The 19,987-nt window shown below is 35.5% G+C and overlaps 1 protein-coding gene across 6 annotated transcripts in view; it reads right to left on the bottom strand.

The window, feature by feature from the left end:
- Positions 1-2,707: 2,707 nt before the first annotated feature.
- LOC138933137 (achaete-scute homolog 2) overlaps positions 2,708-19,987 on the bottom strand; it is a 157,293-nt gene continuing 140,013 nt past the window's right edge. Inside the window, exons 1-5 of one of the 6 annotated variants that reach the window (XM_070295659.1) lie at positions 12,034-12,650; positions 9,749-10,494; positions 9,535-9,573; positions 9,043-9,443; positions 2,708-2,939 (exon numbers count right to left, since the gene is read on the bottom strand). In XM_070295659.1, the coding sequence (XP_070151760.1) occupies positions 9,050-9,443; positions 9,535-9,573; positions 9,749-10,392 (1,077 nt within the window). In that variant the 5' untranslated portion in view covers positions 10,393-10,494; positions 12,034-12,650 and the 3' untranslated portion in view covers positions 2,708-2,939; positions 9,043-9,049. Of the gene's footprint in view, positions 2,940-9,042; positions 9,444-9,534; positions 9,574-9,748; positions 10,495-11,250; positions 11,600-11,761; positions 11,821-12,033; positions 12,651-19,987 lie in introns of those variants that run through there. The other 5 variants (XM_070295658.1, XM_070295657.1, XM_070295656.1 and 2 more) reach the window with 5 other exon arrangements.

The following is a 19,987-nucleotide window of genomic DNA, read 5'->3' as shown; positions in this document are numbered from 1 at the left end:
AAGTAAAAATTTTTTTATAATTAACATAATGCATAATCATTGTTCCTGTAAGATTTTATTCGGGATATAAATATTTATTTTTTTCTGCGACATGAATGTGTATGAATTCATCATTAGGATTTAAAATATGCCATGACAAGTGATAATGCAAATACGATTAAATGGTTACGTAGTAAAAAAAGTGAAAAGACGATTGGGCTTTGTAGATATACAAGCATACGCCTGAGATGGTACAACATAACAGCTCGAAATTAAACTCTCGATATATAATAAAGAGAAAGTGAAAGAAAAAGCATATAAACAGAATAAGAACGAAACAAAAAGAAAGTATGGACATTCTATCTGTTTATAGTATTTTACGGAATACGAAATTCATTGTGCGTTATCATTTTTAATTTTGTTTTCGATTAAACTAACACTGCCTTTTTCAATAACCTTCTCAGTTTAATGGACATAATAAAATAGAATATTTTATATAAATTCTTTTTTGGTTTTATAAGTTTAAAAAAAAATTAGCAAAATACAAAATAATAATAAATAATAAAGTTTAAGTATTAATTGCTCAATTATTATGTACAAAAAACATACAATATATTTTCTTGGTGTGTTTAAACCACTCTAAAACATTATAAATTATATATTCCAGTTTAGATACACACATACATGGATTATATTTTGTGGTATAGGTTGTTATGCGGATCATTAAAATTACAATGTGCATACTTAGTAATATGTATTTTCTAAATGTTCTATAAAAAAAAAGGTATATTAAATACAAGAGATTGTAGAATACTTATTTTAGATTGAATCAAGGCACTGATATTTACAAAAAAAAAAAAAAAAAAAAAAACAGCACAGTACTGATGGCAAAGGAATAATGATCTATGTATGCTTATAATTTATATAGTAAGTTCTAATTCTAGAATAAAGTTTTCGACATTCCTAAAATAATTCGATTCAACTCGAGACGAAAAAACAGTCTAGTATTTTGTAACGCATTTGTAATATAAAATTTACAACAAGAAGATAATATTCATTATAACCAACACATTGCTCTTGAGGAAGTGTGTATATATCGTAAGATTTTTTTATATAAATTATTTTTATATTTATCGCGAAGAGCACGCGTATTATAATGAATATAATCGCATATATAAGTTAAGGTACATTTATAACAATTTTCTCATTTTATTAAGCGCATTTTGTAAATAATATTAATATTTCTATACACATACGTATGCGTATCTGTATGTATGTGGTATGTATGATGGAAGCGGTATTCTATCACTTGATACATGATTACGATTAATAGCGTAAATCGAAGACTCGATCGCAGTGACAGAATAAGGCACGTGAGCATACATATTTTCTTAGCACGCTGTTAAATATATACTTAAAAATACGCGATATTAAAAAAATATTTAATAGTTATATATATTTAATTGCCGCAATATCATGTACGTTTGACTGACTGAGATTTTATTATTGAATACATTATAATATCGCAAACAGATAGCAGGATTTTCTCCGCTTATAATATAGAGTAACTTATATATTTATATTTTAAATATTTTGTCAAAAAGTACGAATATAAAATATAAATATTAATACAATTTATCTCTTATGATTAATTAAGGCACTTTTATTTACAAATATTTTGATTGTGTCTCGCATCGTTAAAGTCCGATTCACCTAGATCGTTCCTGTATCGTAGCGTGCATCAAAAATTCAAACTTAATAAGATCAAAGGTAACGTAATTTGCAAAACAGATTATGTAGATAACATCTGCAAACATTTTCTGCATTGTAAACAGTAGGTATAATGCGTCTTAAATATTTTGAAGTAATTTTTACATAAATATAATAATCAGAAGTCTCTTTTTTTTTTTTTTTTTTGTTAAGAAAAGAAGCCGTTGCTATAGGATATTTATGGCGACTGTACAATCTTTATAATGCGTGCGTGTTTTTTAATGCATTTTCTTGCTGTTTGATCTCGCGTTTTGATGCATTCTATATATTGTAGTTTTTATATTATTTTAAATACGTACATTGAATTGTGCAATAAAAATAAATACACGACAATAATAATTATTATACAAGCATTGTCTTTAAATAAAAATGTCACGTTTTATTCTTTAAACATATGAAACATGTAAACATGATAGAAATTTAATAAAATATATCTAACGGTCGATGATTTTAGTATAACGGGAATTTAACTGTTTATGTTCTGTAGCGCGTATTATGCATATTTGTCTTAATTTTATAGATATTCGTGGTATAAACGGTTTTATATAAATATAATGAAATTCATGATGTAACTAATTTAATTGTACTTGTTGTAATATAAATAGCCGAAAAATAAGTATTTTTTTCTAGAAGCGCAAAATGTGTCATTACTAAAGAGAATTATAAATAAATATTTTTCTCTGTCCTGCTCTTATGAGAATTATTAATTAATATAGCTAATTGTGAGAATATTTATAGGCATTACTTCAATTTTTGATGTAATTAGTATGTATAAATACAATAATTTTTAAAAATCTTTTTTCTAGAGACACATTAGATGAAATATTATATGAAAATTTAATTTCTTTTAAATAAACATACTATATATATATATATATATATATATATATATATATACTTATTAGAAAAATATACAATATACATATGCTTTATGTTTTATTGATAATTCGAAAGACAGGATGACGAGTAAGTCTGTAAGCTCGTTGGTTGAATACTTATAACAGTAAGTACAATTTTCCGACTTTTGCTATTGATCACAATCAAAATCACGCGCTTGTGTTTGGACGTTGTATATTTTCGAGAGTGGATCTTCTCCAGTTTTGAGATCATGAGAAATTTCAGCGAGGTTTATTATAATAATGGACCTCAAATTGTTGCAAATATTGACCTTTCCTAATCGAAATCTGTAACTGAGAAAAATCATAAAAAATATTAATACATTTTATGTAATATACAAGGTGTCCCATTTTAAAGGACCCACTCAAATATCTCAGAAAGACTGCGTTAAATCGAAAAATGTTTCAAACAAAAGTTGTGTGGCTTCAAGGGGGCCATAAAACGTTGACAATGATTTGACCTTGGAAAATCATTTGAAGGTCATGTGAAGGTCAACTTTAAAATCTTTAATGAAAACCCCCATTTTTTATTTAGTATTCTTATAGCTTGCCTCGAGAACTTTCCAAAACACTATAATAAAGTATTTTTTTATTCAGTACTTTTTGAGTTATTTTATATTTTAATCTGACATCTTTTGATATAAAAAATTAAATATCTCATGAAATAGTTAGTTTTTGATAATCTTACCATAATACTTTTATGTACAGAATAATGATACTTTATACAGGATAATTGATAATGATCGATATATAAGAAACTGTGAAATTTAATTTTTGGAAAATAATTAGATAATTACTTAATATTGTGAAATCGCCATTTTCTAAAAAAGTTGTAAATAAGTTTATCTATTTGGGCGGCTACATTACGGTGAAACACAAATTACAACTGAATTTAATATTATAAAATATAAGCAAGTATGTGTGTGTATGTGTGTAAACTCTTTTAAACGCTTATTTTTATTTTTATAATAAAAACTTATGTGCCTCTGTCTTCGATTATTTTGATGTATCGTGAAATTCTGCGAGTGCAAAAATTTTCTTGCTCACGACAATCGTTATTATCCGAAACAGTCCCATGAACCCTCATCGAAGATTTATATCGAAAGAGAACATTTTCCATCAAAATTTCGTGATCCTAAAAATAAGGGAAGGAAGAAGGATCCCGTGTGTATATCCTCGAGAAATATCCTTTGTCCCGTGTCGCTATTGTATTCTGTTCCACTGGATCACGCGGATCCTCGTTTACCTGAATCGTAGGGAAGAACTAAATTCGGAAACGAATCATCGCGGACATCCCGTAGATTCCGGATATATCGTGGGAAAAAAAACGCACGTACAAATAATGTGGCAAATCCTCATCTTTCTTCATAGAACGAAGCTACGGAGAAATGAAGGGACACGATAGTTTCGATGTGAAAAAAAAGTTGTCAAAGGATCCTATGCCTCCCATAGTACATCAGATTACGGAACTTAGTAAATAAGAAGTAATTTGTAACGTATGCAAATAAAAAATAATTTAATAGACAATTTATAATTTTGAATAGTATAGTATTAAATATTGTAGAAGAAAGAATAATATGAATAAATTTTATTACATATATATAATGTTAAAACGAAATTATAATCGTATATCGAAATTATATACAAAAGTGTATGCAGAAAAATACAAAAAAAGATTTGTATCCTAACAATTTCTGAATGCAAATTAATATATTCATAAGCATGTTATTTTTATTGATAAAGAAATCGACACTATATAATATACATCGAATTGAAAAAAGTTTTTCTTTATTATACATAAATTTAATTAAGAAAAAAATAGCCATTTGGCGTAACAAATATATAAATGTTATTATTATGTACCTAGTTTGAAGCCGGCGGTCTCGTAAAGAGTACGATAAAAAAGAAAAAAATGTCATATTTTTTTCCACGTAGTCGCAAAGACGCCGATAAAAGGAGCTTGGGAGAGCGTGTGTGGTGTACGTAAGTGGTGAGAGATAAATTGAAGGATCTGCCACGCCCGTACTTTTAAGATACTAGAGAGCGACATGAAGTATCTTAGGCGATGTAGTCGTTGTCTGGAAATCTTCAAACTTATATCTCCTTATCTGGCACATTTTGACGTTGATTATTCCGATAAAAAAAAAAGAGGCAACGTTTTAGAATGCAATTGAATTTCTCGTATCAAAAATTTTTTTATTTTTTTTTTTTACATTTTGAAACTTAACTTTCCCAGCAATTCAGAAAATAATAGTCATATAAGAATTTCATTAGATTAATATTATAAATAACAACTATTTTATATCAAAATAATATCAAAAATATATAAATTATAATTAAGAGATAGAGAGAGAGAGAGAGAGAGAGAGAGAGAGAGAGAGAGAGAGTATAGTAAATATAATACACAATTATTATTAAATATAATAAAATATTATATATATATATATTTGATTATATTTATATACATATATATAAACATATATATGTGTGATGCAATTTCACAATCATGTCAGAAAGACTGGTTTAAAAAATCGAGAATTTAGTGATATTAAAATCGACTCCAAACGGTCGCTATCGTTTGAAAGCAATCGCATTGCCATGCTGGTAATGTTTATTGATAAGATAATCAACATGCGGGCACCACCAGCATAATTGTTCGTTGGATTCTTTGTTTAACGCGCTAAATGTCCGTGGAATAAGTCGAAGGCGGAAAACAACTGTAACGATCGTGGCAGACTTTGTCGCAATTTTGTTTCACGACGCAATTCGTGCTAATTTGCTTACAGCTTGATACTCACTTTTTTTGTAATTTTTTTTTTTTTTTTAAAGAAAGAGCATGTAAATTCTGATATTTGCAGCAAATACCGGAAAATAGCTAATTTCTATTAAATATGAAAATATTATACTGTCATTAAAATAAAACATTGTGTTAATAAAAAAAATATTTATTTCGTATATTATAACATATTCGGTTGATCGTATAAAGCTCATATTCCAAGATTAATTTCCAAGACCACTCGCCGTTCCGCCCTGCGAAGAATTTGGCTAACAGCAGAAAAACTGCTACTCCCCTCTTTCTATTTTCTTTTTTTTAATAAAGCGAATTTATGGACTTCTGTCGTCGAAAGGGTTTGGAGAAAAATTCACGCCATTAAGTGGTTGCGCGATACGACCGTATCTCATATCATATTTAATCTTTATAATACGTTTCAATTATTAAAGCGAGACGCGGTCATAATTTACTTCAACTTTTAACTCACGACTTTCCGACCACTCCTGTCTTACATTCCTACTGAGAAATCCTCCTATATCCGACGCGACGTTATTTTTCTTCAATTAATTATTTTAATTACCGTGGATTATTTCGCGCTTAATTCGCATAGCGCGCGATTACCGTTATTGGTATAATACGTTATTCAAGAAAGGGATTTAATTGGACTGCCCGCGGCTCGGATGAGAGAAGGGCCCCCGGGGAAACCGGGTCCTTTCCTCACGAATTAACGCAAGGTTAAGGCCTCTCGCGCCCCTTTGCGCGAGAAGCGAACTAAAGGCGAGAGGAAGAAAGTGGTCGCGCATACCGATATATATGACCGGGAGCCCCACAAGTAAGGAATTTATTAAATTAATTTGACGCGACGACGCATCTCGTAAACTTCGTAGATGACCTCACTTTATAATTGTCCGAGAATTACTTGCCGGCCGCTCATTCCGGGCCCTCGCGCGGTAGCTCCTTGACATCCCTACCGTTGTGTGCTGATACAGTAACATTCTAGCGAAAATGCAAAAAGAGCTCGACACGTTCCCTGAAACAGGGATTTATTCGACGATAAAAATTCGTATTCGGTCAATAAAATTTTGGAAATTTTTGAACAAATAATTAGGACAATAAATTAAAATTATCTTCCGCAATGAAGAGAAATATTGAAATATAACGTATCTCGGGACTACTTAATATTCACTGGTCGAGAAGATAGAATTCTGAGAATAAAAATGACGAGCGGGATATAATAACTTTTGAGAGAGAAAATTTCGCGTCATGAGTTTTACGGCTGCGACTCGACTTTTTTAAATCGTCGTGCCACGCATATGTCAGCAACGCGGCGGCAATGCAGCCTCTGCTCGCATAACGTATGTGCATTCAACACTATGCGTCGGCCTGCGTATACATACGGCACACGTGGGCGCTACGCACGTTTCTAAGGAAACCGCGACTTCTATTTGTGGCACAGCGACTGTGGCACCCGTCCGCCAGCTGATTTTTTTTTCCCGTCGCAAATCGCGCACCCCAAGATCGAATGCATCGGTCATCGCTACGGTTATATGGTCTTTATCGATTCTGAGAAACATGTCGATCTAAAATTTATCATACACAGAAACTATGAAGAACATTAAGAAATCTTATAAATAAAATATTAAAGATTAAAAGCGAGGAATTCTAAATAAATTATTTTTTTTTTATAAATTTATCTATTTAGGTGTACAAATAAGTTTCCGCTGTTTGACAAAAGTTGGCGCCACCAGTAAGTTATGGTTAAAATTGTCAGATGTAAAACGTCCTTATCGTAAGATTGGACATCAGTCAATAACATAACCTTAAAATATTAGTGATTTTTTATCAGTATAATATATTCTTTTGTGTGCGAAAATGTCGAGTTTTGAGCCGAATAAGCGTCATTTGCGGGAACTTTTGATTTACTTCTTCAATTTGAAGAAATCTGCAGCTGAGGCGTATCGATTGCTCGTAGAAGCATATGGTGAGGCTGCCTTAAGTGAGAGAAGTTGTCGTGAGTGGTTTCAAAAGTTTAAGAACGGTGAATTTGACATCGAAGACAAAAAACGTAGCGGAAGGCCGGAAGTGTATGAAGACGCGAAATTGGAAGCATTATTGGATCAAGATTCGTGCCAAACGCAAGAAGAACTTGCACTTACATTGGGAGTGACTCAAAACATTAAGTTTCGTTCTTTCACGATAAATGCCTAATTTTTGATAAAAAGCGGCGGAAACTTATTTGTACACCTAATATATGTATTTTTAAGCGTAATATAACAAATAAAATGTGTAACATATACAAATTTCATAATTCTCATATAATAAACTGTTTTAATTCTAGCAGATTTTTGCCGAAATATCGGAAGAAGTAAGTATATAAGCCATTTTATATACCATACATATTTAGTAGGAATATCAATTTTGTATTTGAAGTATTTTAAGCGGATTTAAAAGAAGTAACTTGATCGTGAAACGGACATGTGCTAGATATCCATAGGAATTGATGACCAGCAATTGGAAACCAAGAAGATTGAGGAAGGTCTGGTTGCGAGATATTTCAAGGAGAATATCCAACATATGGCTAGACGTTCCGCCACTTCCGTTCGTGGTCGCCACGCTTTTAAGATGACACACCATGATCCACCAGCGGCCATGTGTCACCCAAATTGCGTGCTATAGACTTTAAGTTCCTGTGATCTTCGATGCGCAAATATAATCGAAAAAAAACGAAATTGCAGTTACGCGATTGCAAAAGTTAAAACGCGTCAAACTTGAATTTTAACTAAAGAGAAAAATTTAAGATTGCGAGTCACATATAAATAATTATTTTATTGTGATTATTTTTAAAAAAATAACACATATTATATAAAAAAAATTCTTCTTTCTTATCATTATATAATAATAAGGATAACGAATAAAGATATGATTGTGTATAAAGATGCTATAAATTATAGAGAGAGAAAACTTTTTAAAATATATTATTAAAATCTGGTGCTATACGCGCGCGCGACAGTTTTTTATCAGAAAGATACGTTTTGAGCTGATAAAGTCTCTTTGAACGAGAGGGTTCTCGATGTGACAGCAAGCACAGAAGAGACCGTGACATCCAAGTGTCACGTCGGCACGTACTTCGTAAAGTGGTTTCGGTGCGTAAAGTTTATTTTCGGGCCCGACGTAGCACGTGTTCGAGACGAAGCGTCGAACACGAGTTTCCACTTGGCGGTGCTTCCGCGACGCTTGTATCACGTGTGCATCCTGGATGCATCAGAAACGCAACCGACGATACCCGCACGAACCGATATTACCACCCTTATCCCATTTCTGTCGTTTTCTTGCAAAAGAACTTTTGCCTACGATCATCTTTGCATTAGAATCGAGCGATCTTTATTCCTCGTTGTATAATCATTCGTCTATTTACTAGTGCGTGACAAGAAAAATAAAGCAAATAGTATTTTACAAAATATATCCTGTTAATTAAATCCTGATTTTTTTATTTAACGAAATAAGAAACTATACGCATATCGTGGAAATAGTTTATTAAATTATTTAAATTCGTATAATTTATCCATGAGACGACAGGCTTGTCATCTCCAGACTTGAATACAGATAAACTCGTCGGGAACTCACCTTATGGTTACACGTGCGTCAGCCGTTGCGTGTGCTGTTGATGAACAAGTCTACCCTGTTCCTGTTCCCACCAGCTGACGACGTCCATAAATTCCCCCGTCTCGGTGATCTCTTGCTTGTAGTAAAGGGCCCCGGCGAAGGTCTCCGGACTGGTCGCGTATACAGTCGTCGCACCCTCTTCGCTGTCCCCGGCGCCGCTGTACGGTGAAAGAATCTGTGGCTCGAGATTCTCCTCGTTCTGTGCATAATATTCCGAAGGCGGCGAGGCCACAGAATTTGGCGACAGCCTGGAGAAATTCTGTCCACCGGTTACGGTTCGTGGCTCCAAATTTTCCTCATCGCCTGCTGAAGATGCGTAATAGTCACGTGGCGATGAGATGGCAGGTCGATTAGGGGATAATCTGTCGGGGGAAAACACAGTTATAATATGACTAAAAAAAAATCGCTCTTAATTTTTGCATTCAAATGTGTTTGTATCGATTTTATACATACGATAGCGATAATTGGAAAGAGATCATGAAAGCGAAAATCCTAAAAAAAATTAAATTATTGTTAATGTATGTAATTGTATATATAATTCTTTCTATATATAAATATAAAATAAAATACAAGCTTTAAATGTACATTTTTTTTTATCTTTACGATATAACGTGTCGCTCGCGTGTCTCTTTTCAATTAATGCTACGATTCAATATCCAGAATTTACCTGGACAACGTAATTTTCGATTTGACATTACTTCCGTCCTCTTCTTCATCCAGTTGTTCCGCTTCGTCGTCTTCCGCGGCTAACACGTCGTCCTCGAGAATGAGTCTCTCGCCGGAGCCGTTGTGACTCGAAGAGATAACGCTACTAGTTGGGGAAGGTGCGCACTGTGCGCCGATAGACATCTTGGAATCGTATTCGACGCCGTCAGCTTCAGCCAGGAGCCTCTGAAGACCTCTGATGTATTCGACGGCCATCCTGAGAGTCTCCACCTTGGATAACTTCTTACCCCTGTCTCCGTAACCCGCGGCAATATGGCTCGGAATGTGTTGTCTCAACGTGGCAAATCCGTTGTTTACTTGTTTCACGCGATTCCTCTCTCTGGCATTTCTTCGAGCAACGGCGACAGGCGGCGGTTGACCGTTCTTGCCGTGCTTCTTCAATCTGGAAGGGTCGTAGGGGGGTAACACGGTGGCGGAACTCGCTGCGTTACCGCCGCTGTTGTTTTTCGGGACTATTAGCGTCGATTGATTACCGATAATATTGTTCTCGTTATCATGCAGCGTTCGCAGCAACATCAATTGCTCCTGATCGTTGCCGTTTATTTGTACTCTATTGCAGAACACTGTTACCCCCATAGTCGCCATTATGTTTGTTTCAGCGAGTGCTTCTTAATGATACAATTTGTTTATTTCCGGTTTACAGGATCACTCTTGAAACGTGTAAACACCACGCAATTTTGCTCCAACCTGAAAAAAGATCATTTCTTTTCGTAAGATTTTTTTATATTTCAAGCAATTCGTCAGCAATTAATACTGTCAGAAATACTATTAGAAATCTTTATAATTAAACTTATTAAGTCATAAATAACAAAGCCAAATAATTATTATGATAAAAATGCGGATATAATTCATAAATTAACATATCTAGTTTAGAATATTTTTCTAAATAGATTTTGCAAATAATATCGTGTTTCGTATATTATTATGCCGTTTCCACAATAACATTCATTAAATGAGTTGCGTTAAGACAGCCGAGTTGACCGGTCGATAAACGACGCTAATGCTTGTCGAGGACGAACCTAATTGTCGGACTTATAAATAAAACGTATTCTCTTGTCGGAGACAAAGGCGATCATCGAAGCGAACCGTTGGAAAACGGCTTGATTGGGTATTAATTCGCATCTAGGTCAAACCTGTCGCTCGCAAAAAAGCAATTGTAAATCTTTCTTGTAAAGACTTAATTATCATTTATAAACTGTGATTAATAATATTCTTCATTATTTCTTTAGAATTAATAATATATATATTTAGTAGTATATAATCTATATATACTTCAAAGAGGTAAAGAGATTTTTATATTTTTTTTTTTTTTCTAAAAATGACAATTAGCGCAATTTCTTAGATAAATTGTTAGATTCGAGATAGAAATATGTAAATATATTTTGCTACAGATTTTTGCACAAATGTCTCTCTAACACGTCCATAGCTTCCTTCTTTACTAACCTACGAAGCTGATGACTCGAGCCGAGATCTAATTGTCTCGCTGCCGTTCGCCATGGCTTAAGTAAAGCATGAGGTCACCGTCTATTCTTCTCCGCGACGGTCGTCGACTCCTCGGAAACTATTGTTTCAAATCTTTCAAAACAAATCTATCTTTTTTACGCAAATTATCGGCTTTACTTTTGATAAAAGGCGACCGACTTTTCTATCTAATAATATCAAGAATCGAATCCGATTTTCGTGCACGTTCGCTCCCGATTAATTTCGCCGAATTGAAGAATAATAATAATTTTCTAGATATGGCTTAAAACGGCAGATTCTGCCGTTATACTTAATTATAAAATTGTCTTAATTATAAAAATCTAATTTATTTCTATCCGGAAAGAATCTGTTTGTATAATGTATATTAAATGCATGTATAATGCTGCCATATAATTACAAATAAAAAAATAATACAATATATTTTTATATTTTTGAAATAACGTGTACTTTTTTTCCAAAATTCAATAATCACCAAAAATTAAGCTGCGACTCTCGATGAAAATGGTATGATGTTCGCCATAAAGATGAAATTCTCCAACAATACATTTAACGTAATCGTCTTTTATATATACAATAATAACGTATTGTCAAAAAAACGAGAGAAATCTCACTATAGATTAAAGGCACTTAGGTTTTAATAATTTATCCGTATTTATCATTCATTCATAATGATGTTTTTCATCGATATTTTATTGCTATCGATTGATGCACTTTAGTTCCTCATTAAAACGTTGATCTACGTACTGCATGTTGCATATATGATGAAATCATAATTGAAGTTTCCATTTCAAACTCGATTTCACTAACAACAATCACCAAATCGTTTATGTTGAACGCACGATGGATTTTCAATCAATTAGTGATTAAATATTGATCCGGTGTTTTCTTTAGACGAATGATAGTCGCAATTTGACGCGGCTTTAATGTCGATGCAAGGTTAGCAGAATCAATGGTGTCTTATATGTTAAATTGTCAATGATACGCACAAGACACAATTAATTAAGTTTGTTATATTTTCTCTACAAGAAAACGTTTCAAATATTCAATATCTGCAAACGAAAGAGAAAGAAGATTCTATCGAAACTTCGCGACGCACTCAATTCGACTGAAGACATTTCACTCTTCACTTTTCTTCACTCGCAACCAACAACGATCCACACGAATCACGTAATTTACACAACCACTGGACAATTTCGCGTCGATTTACGAAACAGAAATACGTATTCGAGAATACGTTGGCGAGAATACAAAGGCTTCCGGAGTCTCGCGTTCACCGTCGCTGAAAGGAAGAGATTCTCATGATCACGTATGATCAGCATCTCTCTTTGATAATCATACTTCCGTCCTATGCACTACATGGCGTCCGCGTCGAGAATGAGCGCGGACATCGATAGATGGGTTAGCATCTTGCCGCACCGCGCCGAGTTGGTGAGATCGCGGGGTTGGAGTAAGAAGGGAGAAGGGCGCCTGTAAACGAGAGGGAGCGAAACCGTGGGCCATAGAATCCACGAAAGGGAAGAGAATAGAGAAGAGAGAGAGAGAGGGAAAGAGAGAAAGAGAAAGAGTGAAGGATGGTGGGGATTTTCAGCACGCGCCGCAGCCCCTCGTTTCTTCTCCCCCGGAACTGAAAAAGGGGGACCGTACGCGCCATATGCCGGGGGAGAGAGAGCGCGCGTGTGCCGGTTGTGTACGGCTACGTGTGTGGGTCTCTAGGGCCCAGCAATAAATGCGTGGCGCACATTGATGCGTGCGTGCGTGCGTGCGTGCGTGCGTGCGTGCGTGCGTACCTTGCACGCAATTACCGCTTCTCGTACCGGTGGCGTTCGCCGCCGCGGAACACTGTACGAAAGACAAAGTGATCCCGGTAATCTAATGCGTAATTGAACGGCGGTCGATACACGATTAAAGAGGGCCATGTTATTATGTACTTTGGCCCTTATTGCCGTACGCGCGTCGATACGCATGCTCGGAAATAATATTGCTAAATACAGTCATATTTATATCGTTGATCTGTTTAGCGTCTGTTCCAATCCGGCATATTTTATCGAAATATTCTATTCCGTTACTCTCTCTCTCTCTCTCTTTATAATCGGCAAGTATTAAACTGCCTAATATTTGTACGGTACATAAATCTCTCTCCGTCGTTTAATAAAAAAATTATTCATACCGAGATATTGTGATTATCTGTTGATCAAAGATAACGTAGGGATCCTCGTGCTAGATATTCATGCCAACTAAAAAAATGCGTTTCGCAATTTGCATTTTTACCCTATCAAAACCGGCTGCTTTAATCTTCGCCGTTGTACGCGATAGAATTCATCATGAGAAAGTGCATATGCATGTGCGTTGTGTGCTACTATATGAGAAACTCTCTCTCTCTCTCTCTGTTTCTCTCTTTCTCTCTCTCTCTCTCTCTCTCTCTCTCTCTCTATATATATATATATATATATAATATTTTATATTTTTTAACATATTATAAACTGCATGATAAAAAATGAGATTTTTTGAAACTTTTTATGGCATTTAATGATTTTATACATTTTTATTTGCAAGTTTACAATATTGCAAGAATTGCATTTAGTAATCATGAAAAAAAAAAGAAATTTCTAAAAAAAAAAAAATTTATTCCACCTGGTATATTTTCTACTTGCGGTAAAAGACAGGAAGAGCCACATACGCTCGTCGTGCCGCGGAAGTTTCGTGTTTCGGGGCGGTACGCTCGTGAGAATGACATATCGAATGCGAAATATGATTTTTGTTCGGGAAAAAAAAATAAAAAAAAAATTAAAAAAACCGGTTTATAAAATCGCCTACTAGCCAAAAAGTTCCGTTACATAAACTTCCCACATATATATTTCATAAGATCTTTCGCTTTAAAATTCTTGCTTTCGTTAGCAATTATTTTCATCCGTGAAACATATAACGCATGAATTAAAATAGAAAAGGGGCAAAATTGTGTAGGTTAAAAAAAAACAACACTAAGATTTATCATTAAATAAAAAAAAATTTACTCTAGTTACCATGCAAAATAACTGGATTGTGAACTGAACATTTGAATTAGATTAGTACTTAACTGCGGTCTTTATGCGCATACGTAAATTTATATAATTTAAGAGAAGCATCCGCGAGATTAAAAAAAGCTTTTTATGCCTGGGGCTGTGCTGATTATGCCGAAGGGATCGGAGGGATTCGACCTAGATCTAGTCTGCATTTGTGCACCTAAACCTGAGAGCCTGAACCGACCATACGATTAAAACGTTGTGACCCGAATTTATAATATACGTTATATAAACTGGGACTCTACCCATTCTCTCTCCCTCTCCTCGCGAAAAATTTTATTTTTAGATTCAAAACGAATGATTATTTATTAAAAAATAATAAAAGCGTCTGCAATTCGAGAAAATATTATCTCATATAACTCTGAGAGTTAATATTATACTTTATGAACGTTGAGTAATATATTTTAAATTATTTAGCGATTCTATGCGATAGGATAGAAGTAATGATTTTTCAACAGCTGGGAAAGATCTCTGTTTATGGGAATAACGCGATACAGCACTGTGGTTTTCCCACATGCAAGAAAGATCCGTTCTTCCCATAGGGGATTAACGCAATTTCGTGTGCGAATGGCTTGCACGTGACACTGGTTAGTCCTTAACAGCGGTTAAGACGATGATTTATAAAATCTTTCTCGGACGAAACTGCATCCTTCTCACTTCCTCATTATTTTCATTGAAAACGGGAAGAGGCTCAATCCTCGCATATGATGTTCATTAACGATATGATGAAATATTTCCCGCTCAGATAAAATAAGAAGAACAAATGTAAAGAATTTTTGATGCGTAAATTTGCTTTTCTCGCGTAATCTCGACTCATACCAGGTATATAAATATGAAACCGGAATTTGCCCATAGATGGTCCTAGCTGTCAATGTAGTTATCGTCAAACCGCGCCATTGGCGCCACTTTCTTGTTTTGACATCTGATAAAGATTTTCAACTCACAACAATACAAGTTTCATACAACAGCATAGTTTTTAATAGCGTTGAACATGTCGAATTTTGTGCCTGGAAACTACGATTTGCGGACAGCATTGATTTTCTGTTACCATTTGAAGAAAACTGCTGCAGAATCGCATCGAATGCTTGTCGAAGCTTACGACGAGCATGCTCTTGGTAAATCACAGTGCTTTGAGTGGTTTAAAAAATTCAAAAGTAGCGATTTTGACGTGAGAAACGAAGAACGTGGAAGAAGGGTGTGATCTATTACGAGCTGCTAAAACCTGGCGAAACCGTTAATACCGAACGCTACCGACAACAAATGATCGATTTGAATCAAGCTTTGCGTGAAAAACGACCAGAATATCAAAAAAGGCAACACAAAGTGATTTTGCACACAGCAAAACCGGTCAAGAAAACGATTGAGGCGTTTAGTTGGGAAATACTTTCGCATGCGGCTTACTCACCAGACTTGGCTCCATCCGATTACTACTTATTTGCATCGATGGGACACGCACTTGTCAAGCAGCGCTTCACTTCTCACGAAAATGTACGAAAATGGCACGATGACTGGTTTGCCTCAAAGGAGCAACAGTTTTTTTTGGCGTGGCATCCACAAATTGTCAGAGAGATGGGAAAAATGTATAGCTAGCAATGGGCAATACTTGGAATAAAATATTTTTTATCATTTTCATACAATAAACGTGTATTTTCTATACAAAAATTTCGGTTTCATATTTATATACCTGGCATATAATCAGTATTTATTTGACGTTACACCCAAATCTTATACAATATATACGAGAACGTCACCCGAGGAATATAAAGCGGCTTACACACGCGTGTATCCGAACGTTGCATGGCTGGGGACACTTATAAGCATCGTGTCTTATCGCGCGTTAAACGTACGTAATTTTACGATTATCATTGCGAGGATAACGTATATATCTGAGCGCTTGCAGTTTAAAAGAGAATAAAGGGTAGAGCCGAAATCTCGCGCGCGCGTTCTCGCAGAAACTTAGGGAAGCTCGGGAACACCCGTAAAGTTTCCAGATATGTTGATCCGGTGGTAGCGCGCAAATGGAATCAAATCTTTTCAAAGGCGAGAATTCCTTACGCGCCGACCACCGAGAGCACAAAGTGATCTCTGATCCTGATTTACGTATCCAGACGAAGGCGCGCGATCGGGATATCATCCTCTCTCTCTCTCTCTCTCTCTCTCTCTCTCTCCTTCCTCTCCTCCTTCCATCCCTTGCTCGACCCATTTCCCGCTAGGCTGTATATCACGGTGTTTCGATATTATCGAGCATCGATGCCGGCTCGCGACCGTCCGACTGATAAGTTTACAGGCTCATCCGGAGGCATTATGCTTCCCGAACGATCCCCAACAATGGATGACGGGGAGAGAGGAAGGGGGGTGGGGAGGGGAGGAGAAGAGGATGGAGGGAACTCGGTAGGGCCCCTCGGCGATCCCCCGTTCTCGCGCATAATCCCCGTGCACTTCTCGTGGGACTCCGAGGCGTGCGCGCCCGTTCGCCCCCTCGGTGCCCCATGGAACCAGGAGGAGATTAAGGCTTCTTTCTCGCGAGAAGGGTCGGCGCTCTATATATTCCGTTATAAATTCGGCCGCGGTCTCCTCGTTTTTTTTTTCTGCGCGCGCGTCATCGCAGCTTACTAGCTATACGAACGGGGGCTATACGGTACCCCTCTCTTCCTCCAATGGGTTTTGCTAATTTTCTGTGATTATTGTTAAGGGGATAAACCATCCGAGGTTATTGATGGCCGTATTATTGCGACAGTGACAATGCCTGTCTGTTCGCATTTATCGTTACGGAACGTGAGCCTTCCTCTTTTACACTTCTTTACATTTAAATTTAAATTCTCTTCCGTTTGGAATCTGGGAATTTCATTCTATCGCTTTTATGGAAATACACATTATTTTTCTCCTGTCTTAAATTACTAAAAAAATTCATCGCGCGTAAAGTTCAAATGTTATTGCTTACATTCGAGTATCGATCGTGAAGCGTCCAGGTAGCGTTCATTCGGTATACGTGATCGTCATCGCATGGTACGAGCATGACTCGCTCTTCCGGTGCGATGGGGTAAAAGCAATAAGTCCCCCGATGCCTCCCCGGCCAAGTCACAGCGCGAGCGGAACTTTAACCATGCGTTACGCGTAAAATTCGCAGAGCCCGATGCGGAGCCGCGGGGGCCCACGTGATTAAAAAAACGCTAATAACAAGACGAACGCTTTCAACCTAGACCGCGTTAAGCGACCGAGCAGTCACGTCGGGTCGCACAGAGAATGCAGTGGCAAGAGGGATGAAGAGGAGGGATGGTGGCGGCGGGGAGTAAAATGAGGCAGAGAAAGGGGGTGGATCAGTGCGGGCCCTTTGTCACGACGCGTGCCCCTGCACGTGTGCACGACCAATGCCTACGCACTTCTGTTACGCACCATGCTCCGTTGCAGGGGCGGATTTCGAAGTCATAAATTCGTACAAAGGATGTTTCTCTTTGACGAACGGCCTGCACTTCCGTTCTGTCGCAGGTTTAATAATCTTCGTGTAATGCAATCAAGATTGCTTCAGATATTATAAAAAAATCTAACATACGTTTAGGTTTATTCTTAATATTATCTTTCTTAACATATAATGAGTAGAATAGCCTTTTTTTTTTCTAAAAGATATTCTAATAAAATGATGATAAAAATTAAAATTTTTTGATCAAGAAAAAAAAAAGGAAAGTTTGTGGAGAAATAAGCTTCAAAATACATAAATTGTGAGGAACATCCGATTTTAACGGTACACGAGGACTGTATTATAAAAAAACTGATTCATATCCGATCCTGATTCGAGGCACACTTATAGTTCCGCTATACAACTCGTCCTACGTGCCCCTACGTAGGTGCGCTCTATTCAGTTACGAAAGGTAATTCTACTCCCTTTCTCTCTATCGAGTCCACCCCGTCACGGGCTGGGCTTTACAATGTGCAAAATTATACGATCAGCCTGCTCGATCTACCTCTTCTCTCTTTCCTTTTTCCTGTATCCCTCGCTGACTTTGCTCGGATTTTTCGATTGTAAACGATACTCGAGCGTCTTCATGTAACAAAATGCGATTTTTGCGATGTTAAATTCTTTGTAGCGGCGGTATACAATCTTCTCGTGCCTCTCTTCAGAGAAAAGTATCATCATAACATCGTAATAGCGAGTGTATCCATTGTAAAAAGAAATTTTAAATATCAAATCAATTATGAAAGAATTAGATTATTATTGTACAATTAAATATACAGGGTGTCCCATTTTAATCTCCTCAGGAAAATATCTTAAAAACCAAGCCCGGAAGAGAAAAATGTTTCAGACAAAAGTTGTTACGTCTCGAGGGGGCCATAAGATGCTTTCATTGATTTGACCTTGGAAAATCATTTGAAGGTTATGTGAAGGTCAATTTTAAAATTTTAAACGAAAACCCCCATTTTTTATTTAGTATTCTTGTAGCTGACAACGAGAGCTTTCTAAAACACTATTTTTTCATTAAGTACTTTTTGAGTTATTTTATATTTTAATCTGACATATTTTGATATAAAAAATAAAATATTTCGTAAAATATTCAGTTTTCGATAATTTTACCGTAATACTTCTATGTACAGAATAATAAGACAAATTAATTAGTGCCAAAAAAAACAAATAATTGTTTAAAAAAATACATTGTAAATAATTTTCTGAAAAACAATTTTTTTTTTATACTAATTGATTTGTCTCATTATTCTGTACATAGAAGTAAGATTATCAAAAATTAAATATTTTACGAGATATTTAATTTTTTATATCAAAATATGTCAGATTAAAATATAAAATAACTCAAAAAGTACTTAATGAAAAAATACTTTATTATAATGTTTTGGAAAGCTCTCGAGGCAAGCTACAAGAATACTAAATAAAAAATGGGGGTTTTCATTTAAGATTTTAAAGTTGACCTTCACATGACCTTCAAATGATTTTCCATTAAAGAAATGTAATAGAATGTTATCTTATTTCACGATTATATACATTAGGTTTCTTTAATTTTTAAAGTTGTATTAAATTTTTTAAATTATATTTATTAAATTATATTAAAATTATATTTTTGTAACTTAATGATATATTTATAATATCTATGTAATAACGTCTTTTGATCAAAATAATTAGAACATGCGTGCCATTGGGAGTATTCCTAGATTAAGCAGAGATTAAAACGTTCGATTGTCATATCGATTCTGTTATCTTAATGCTGATTACTGAATCTTCAAAAATGAGAAAGCAAACCGCGGTACCGTTGCGCTTTAGGATAACGAAAGTGATCCTTTTTTTATTTTTTCACGCGCGAGTATTCGGGGGTAGACGCGGTCTCCTTTTCTCTTGCCGTTAAAAGTTGAGATAACTCAGACCGCTTCGATAATAAAAGGTTCGAAGGCGCAAAAAGTCCAAGCCGTTTCCTGCTCCGGGATTCGAGGGTTTGTCAAAAAAAAAAAAAAAAAGGGCGCAGAAAAGAACCGAGAAGAAATCGCTCTTTTTTTTTCCTCTCTTTCACTCTTTTATCTTTCTCTCTCTCCCTTTTTTTTTTGCCACACGTAGTCCGTTCAACTCGCGCGGTGACTAATCCGTAGCGCCGATGGATCTCACGCTTCTTTCTCTCTTTTTTTTTTTTTTTTGTACCAACCCT

This window comes from Polyergus mexicanus, unplaced genomic scaffold (genome assembly GCF_030449975.1).
Source record: "Polyergus mexicanus isolate NDT 795.1 unplaced genomic scaffold, iyPolMexi1.0 SCAF_5, whole genome shotgun sequence".
NCBI lineage: Eukaryota > Metazoa > Arthropoda > Insecta > Hymenoptera > Formicidae > Polyergus > Polyergus mexicanus.
Note: the sequence above shows the minus strand (reverse complement) of the source record. Positions and strands in the feature narration are given on the sequence as shown.